This window comes from Nestor notabilis, unplaced genomic scaffold, assembly GCF_000696875.1.
Source record: "Nestor notabilis isolate BGI_N333 unplaced genomic scaffold, ASM69687v1 scaffold25597, whole genome shotgun sequence".
Taxonomy (NCBI): Eukaryota; Metazoa; Chordata; class Aves; order Psittaciformes; family Psittacidae; genus Nestor; species Nestor notabilis.
In genome coordinates this window covers 8,975-15,439 of record NW_009936501.1, presented here as the reverse complement: position 1 = coordinate 15,439, position 6,465 = coordinate 8,975, and the positions used below count along the sequence as shown (strand labels likewise).

Genomic DNA, 6,465 nt, shown 5'->3' with positions numbered 1-6,465 from the left:
AATAGTGAGAGCTGGGACATAAGCCATGTGTTTACTATTACTGTTGGCTCCTGGTAGGTGTCTCTAGTAATTGGCCGGGTGATTTAGGCACAATCCTCACATACCTCAGTCTCTCTATGTCCTGTATAATGGTTCAGGAGTCTAACTCTGCACTAGGGAATTCATGGTGGGGGAGATACTCAAAAGATAGGTATTGTGGCATTTAAAATTTGAGGTGGCGGAGTTTAAGGCGTTCTTTGGATCTTTGGATTCTAAGTGTGTTTGTCAGAATAATTTGCTCCTGAACTTTGGGGTTTGCTTTGATTGTTTTGGTTTTTTTTCGTTTCCTCCAAATGAAGCAGATTGACTTCTACTGGAATATACATTTTACCATCCCATTCTGGCTGTAGCATGATTCCCAATAATATTTGGATTAGAAATAGCAATATTTTAGGGTTTTTAAAGAGAAATCTTAGAGTAACATTACGCGTTCAAAATGGTGCTAAGAAAATTGTATTGAAAATCTTGACTTGGGTATCTTCCTTCATGTAACACAATGGGAGTTCTGTGGTTGTAAAGTATGAGGAATTCTTCAGCTTCCCTCTGTCTCAAAGACTTGTGAACAGACTCATTTCAAACCCCACCAGTGTAAGCAGCATGAACCCTGAAGGAACTTCCAGACTTGATTTTCTGTGCTAACTTTGTGGCATGCCCTAACTTGACTGCAGCTAATCAAATTATTAGAACATGATGCTTCTGGAGACAAACAGTGCAAGTTTGCCCCACTTCTCCCAAAGCAGAGATGTTTCTGGGGGAGGAGCCCAATTTCGGTATGCTACCTAGAAACCTACTTCCATTGTCCCCTCTTGATTCATCAAAGCTGCTTTACAAAATCAGTATGACATTATGAAATAGTAGTTTTTATGGGCACTCTTAAAGTTTCTAGCCTAAAATCAAAGAACCATAGAACAGTTTGGGTTGGAAGGGACCTTAGAGCTCATCCATTCCAAACACTGCCACAGGCAGGGACACCTTCCACTAGAGCAGGTTGCTCCAAGCCCTTGTGTCCAACCTGGCCTTGAACACTGCCAGGGATGGGGCAGCCACAACTTCTCTGGGCACCCTGTGGAGCGCCTCAGCACCCTCACCGGGAAGAACTTCTGCCTAATGTTACCAGGAATGACAATTTTAATTGTGGTGTTTATAATTACATGTAAAACTACTATATGAGAGGAAGCTCCTTAAAAATCTGTCGTTTTAGGCAAAGTCGCCCTAAATACTTTATTCTGTTAAGACTCTTTAATGCCATCAAAAACTCAAAGCCTTACGACACAAAATACTAACTGCCATGATCACTATTTCAATCTCTTAATTCAATCTGCTAGTTCAAACGTTCAAAGGCTGGCTCAAGATTTTGGAAGGGGTAAATTCATTCTGGCAGACTTATAGCTATGTCAGATATCATCTGTCTTCTGTTTCTATCAGATCCAGCTGGGCGGTCCCCTGGAAACCAGACTAAAGCCAGCTTGAAAGCCAGTTTGAGTGCTTGGACTCAATATATCAGAAATTTGATTATGTGCACATAATCTATGAAAAATAAATGAAAGATTTGGCATGTTTTTCCTAGCCTATCTACTCAGGACAAGACTAAGCCACTGATATCTCTGCTGAAGGTGACCTCAAGCATCTTTTTCCCCCAAATGCTCTATTAATGTAAGAATGGCTATACCATGTCACACCAGGGCCAGCTTGCCTGCTCTGCAGCAATGGATGCCTACAGAAGAAAAAAGAAACACAAATGATGCTTCCCCAGAAAACACTTCATTCTTTAGCAATTTATGGTTCAGGAACAACTCAGGCAGAGGTGCTACCTTTGCATTTAATAGTATTTAATGCCCAGCACCTCTTGAACTCAGAAATTTCTAGCATCCCTAAGAACATCCCCTGCTTAACCATATATGTAAAGAACTGCCTTGTTCTGTGTCATTAGTACAGGATCATTTCCTGGTTCTTTGCTCTAAATCATAGTCCTAAGTCTCAGAGCTTGAGTATTTTCAAGGTCTCAACAGGAACCTGCACCCAGCTGATGCGTTACCAGCCCCTTCACGTGGTAGCTTACCTCAGCAGCCAGAACTGCTATCAGATGGCAACGCAGCAACATTCAGTTTTCCCATTTTCGGAACAGCACAAACTCTGTTTCTGCAGACTTCCTTATGTAAGTCAGCAGAAGATGAGTCATCTGGAAAAAAACGACTAATCATTTGTCCCCTAGGAGCAATATAGTCAGTTAATTATTGTACAACACATTCTAATACAAAATACATGAGTGGTTTCAACTTCTTGAGGTTGCAAAGGGCAAAAGAGCTTCTCAAAGTTTCCATCGGTTATGGTCTGGGAATGCTGGGTTTCCCTTGACTCGGTATCTATTGCATAATCAGAAACACATTCAGTTCCCTTTCTTGTATGAGACAAAGCTGAAGAAATGTGTTATTACTTTGCAAAAATAAAGAGTAGATACCTAATCAGCTTATGTCATGGATGCAGTGTTTATAAACACAACTGCTGTGGGGCAGTTCCTCAGCTGATGAAAACTGTCAGAGCTTGTATCAGTTGAAATAATGCAAATCCCCATCAGTACTGCATGGCAAGTCAAAATACAGGCATGTGATGTGCCATATGAATTTTAGGGAGCATTGTGTTAATTGCTTGCCTGGAATTCACCTGTCAGTGTACTGGACTTGAATCCAGTCATTGTGGTGTTGTAGTTATTCTTACACTATCATCCCAGCTTTGCTGGGTGAGTGTGAGGTTGGTATCTCAGCAGGAGATAATCTTATGAGTGCATAGAGAGGAAAATCTGAAAACAATGCCAATACCTTCAGCTTCTTAAATTTTTCTGTTGAGAATCAGAAACAAATACATTTATAACTTCACAAACAGTAAAGGAGAAGGACTTTTTCCAGTAGTTATGGCACATTGTTTTAAAACCTTCAGTCCTTTTTTACAGATCCTCATTACAGGAAGGAAAGACTGGTATTAAAGGTGCTGATTTAGAACTGCTAATTTTAACTCATAGTTTTAGGCATGGCTCTGGCAAGAGACCTGGTTTCCTGAACACTCATTTGGCAGACCTACATGATGACCTCTTTCTTCTTTCTTGGAATTATTACATTAGAAAAATTAATTACTTTTAAAAAGTCTTTGTTGTCAAATGAGCCTGAATCTTCACAGTCCCTCTGGATCTTGCAGTATTTGACATGCAAAATACAGATTCTATTCAGTTTTCTCTGTATAAAAACTTCTATAAACAGGTCAGATACTTGGAATTGCATTCATTGATCTCTCATGTAGACAGATGTCAACCAGGTATTTAGAAAACAAATAACCAGGTCAAATTGGGCAACAGGGACTGCATGCATACAGCAATACCATAATCTGTACATATGCCATCACCTTATCTGAATGCCTTACTTCAGTAATGGAAAAATAATACCCATTCCACGTAATGCTGGACCTCTGTGGTTATTAAGATCCCATTAAGACCATGTGCATCTCAACATTTTTTGAATAACATGAAAAATGAAACTGTAATTGATGCCACCTCCTGTTGAACCTTGCTAACCATGTGTAGGCAGTGGCCAGCCTTCAATAACCTTCAAGACTTTGTCTTAAAGCCAAGTAATTTCCTTGGAAGCTCCCTCCCAATTTCAGAAGTGCCTCTCTGCTTCTGGGACTGATAGAAACATTGAAATCACTTTATCTTGAGAAAGAAAGGACACTAGCCACACTATATTACATTTTCTTTAAAGACTGATCTCATTGTGGTTATGGCAATTGAACAGATGGTCAAATTTAAGTGTCTCCATGGTGCGTGCTAAGATGGAGCAGGCAGGTTCATCACCCGTTACAGACTGGCTAATGCATCATAATAAAGGTGGCAAGAAACTTTCAATGTGGTAAGGAATCAATGTCAAGTAAGAACAGCTATTTTACCTCCCACTGTATCAAACAATCCTGGCAGAGATGAACATATTGCCAGACTTTTACTGCTTACAGGCAATGATTTAGGAGCAAAGACTGGAAGACCAACACACATCCTTCAGCTTTTTCCCTCAGAAATATGATCATACACTTTGGATTTCAAAATGCCATTTCATCATTTCTCAGACTTACAGAAATCTTACCTTCCCACTCTAAAAACAAAGCTTAACAGTATTCCTAATTACAGACTTCGCTAAGCAAACAAAAGGATTGTTTGGAAGTAATTTCTTTACTTAAGGAGTCTTTTTGCGATGTAGCCTGTGGTACACACTAAGAATATCATTCTGCCACCCAAGGAATGCAGAGAACACACTGAACTTTATTTCAGTACATTTAAGTGATAGACAAAAGTACAAAGAAGGAAGAAAACTGGTAATGCTCACTTATGCATGATATCTATACTTAGTTTCTGTGACTCTCTGCTAATCATAGTAAATTACTATTAATGAACTGAATATGTCAATCAAAATACTAATTTACTGAAGATTCTGTACTACTTCTTTTCCAGGAATCCCTCCAAATTTGGCAACCTTGTAATCACAGTGACTTCAGCTGCCCCATCTGCCTCCAGACAGCTACTCTCCCAGTAGAAACCAACTGTGGACATTTATTCTGTGGTAAGTTTCCTGGATTGACAGTGCAGTGCTCATACAGGCTACAAAATAAAGCACTCTTACAAACCAGGACCAAGCCAATCTCCCTGGAACTACATGCAAGAAGAGCTCTCACTAGAAGCAGAAGTCCCATTTTCACATAGACTCACAGAATGGTTTGTGTTGGAAAGGATCTTAAGATCATCTCATTCCAACCCCCCTGCCATGGGCAGGGACACCACACACTAGACCATGTCACCCAAGGCTGTGTCCAACCTGGCCCTCAAACACTGCCAGGGATGGAGCATTCACCACTTCTTTGGGCAACCTGTGCCAGGGCCTCACCACAGCCACAGTAAGGAATATTTGTATTCAGCTATGCAAAAAATCCAAACAAGCAAAAAAATAAATACCACCAACAGTTACAAAATACAACAGTTTAATAATCACACACTGTGCAACTGAGATAGGTCAAGGTGTAACAAACAGATGTAAGATGAGGTCTTACCTCCAAGCATGAACTCACTTCTGGGAAGACAGCTTGTTTTTTTAATGAACAGCCAAAAAATCCAGCTATCCCATAAAATTAATTCAGGTTATGTTTACATTGGTCAAAGTGGTAAGACGTGCTGGGCTTAGGTCTGATTCTGTACCACAGACTTGCTTCCCATGAGAAACAATTGCCTAAAATAAAGAAGTGGTCTAGAGCAAGGTGGCATCATTACATTGGCTTCTGGTCCTGTAAAAGCTTTCTAAACACAAAAAAAATAAGCAAGTTACATATTAACCAATTCAAAACATGAGTTTCTAGTTATAAGCCTTCTTTTAATATTTTTATTGATTTTTAAGTGAATCTTAAAATCTTACGACCACATTATGTAAATGTGGGTTCAAAGATATCAGGATGCATGGTCAGTAACTGGGTATTCCAGCCCAGGATCTGGCTTAATAGGAAACAGACAGATCCAGATTCACAGGGTCCTTCTGCTGAGGCTGCCCATGGTCCTGTCCTCCCCAGTACATCTCTAGTCACTGGATAATCTAAGTAAACCCAGAATTCTCTAGATAAATGTGTCTGCTAAATGCCTTTTATGAGGCTGCTAAGCCATATGGTCAGGATTACAAAATTCAAATCATTTTTCAAAGGGAAAACAAGGATGAAGCATGGAACAGTGGAGGAGTTATGTTCCTAATTGCATTTATAAAGGGGATTTCAGGATTTTTAAGGCCCACATTCTGCACCACTAGAGCCAGTGTGAGCTTTGCACCCGTTTTGCAATGTAGCAGGATAAGGCTACCACATACAGGAGTGAACACTGTTTCTCTCCGGCCTCTGAGATACATCATCCAGTGAACTTACAGGTGAAGTTTACAACCTCCCTGCCCCAGCTGCTTATCAGGTTCCTTGCTAAATGCCCTCATCCCCACAGCAGGGCTGGGAAGAGAATTGGAGTTTTTCAAGATTTGATGAGGCTGAAGCTGCCTCTGGAGGTTCTTCAGGGCTACTGTGCAGCACAAGATCAGCACTGTCTGGCAGAGGGGATGGCAGACAGCTGGAGGCACCACTGTCTGATACTGCAACAGCAAGACACATCAAGAGACACTGCTCAGAACCACAAAGCTGCTTTCTACTGCTCTGGCATCTTACAGAGACCTCAGAGCAAGTGCAAGTTATATTTACAAGCCATCCACACTTTTTTCACCATGTAAGAGTGTTATAAAAAGACCTCAGCGTAAATGAAAACAAGGGGCTGTGTTGCTGGTGCTTAGTGCAATAAAAGCACATTTTTATCTTTAGGAAGTGCCATTTTTCTCTAGATTGAAATGATGCTCACACAGCCCAACTCCTCAT

The 6,465-nt window shown here is 40.5% G+C and overlaps 1 protein-coding gene across 1 annotated transcript in view; it reads left to right on the top strand.

Moving 5' to 3' along the window:
• Positions 1 to 1,121: 1,121 nt before the first annotated feature.
• The window catches only part of LOC104408704 (E3 ubiquitin-protein ligase RNF170-like), a gene marked incomplete at its 5' end in the record, with an annotated part of 10,799 nt that continues 5,455 nt past the window's right edge, over positions 1,122 to 6,465 (top strand). The window contains 3 exons of the mRNA XM_010018376.1: positions 1,122 to 1,192; positions 3,822 to 3,935; positions 4,564 to 4,637. Of these exons, the coding sequence (XP_010016678.1) occupies positions 1,122 to 1,192; positions 3,822 to 3,935; positions 4,564 to 4,637 (259 nt within the window). The remainder of the gene's footprint in view (positions 1,193 to 3,821; positions 3,936 to 4,563; positions 4,638 to 6,465) is intronic.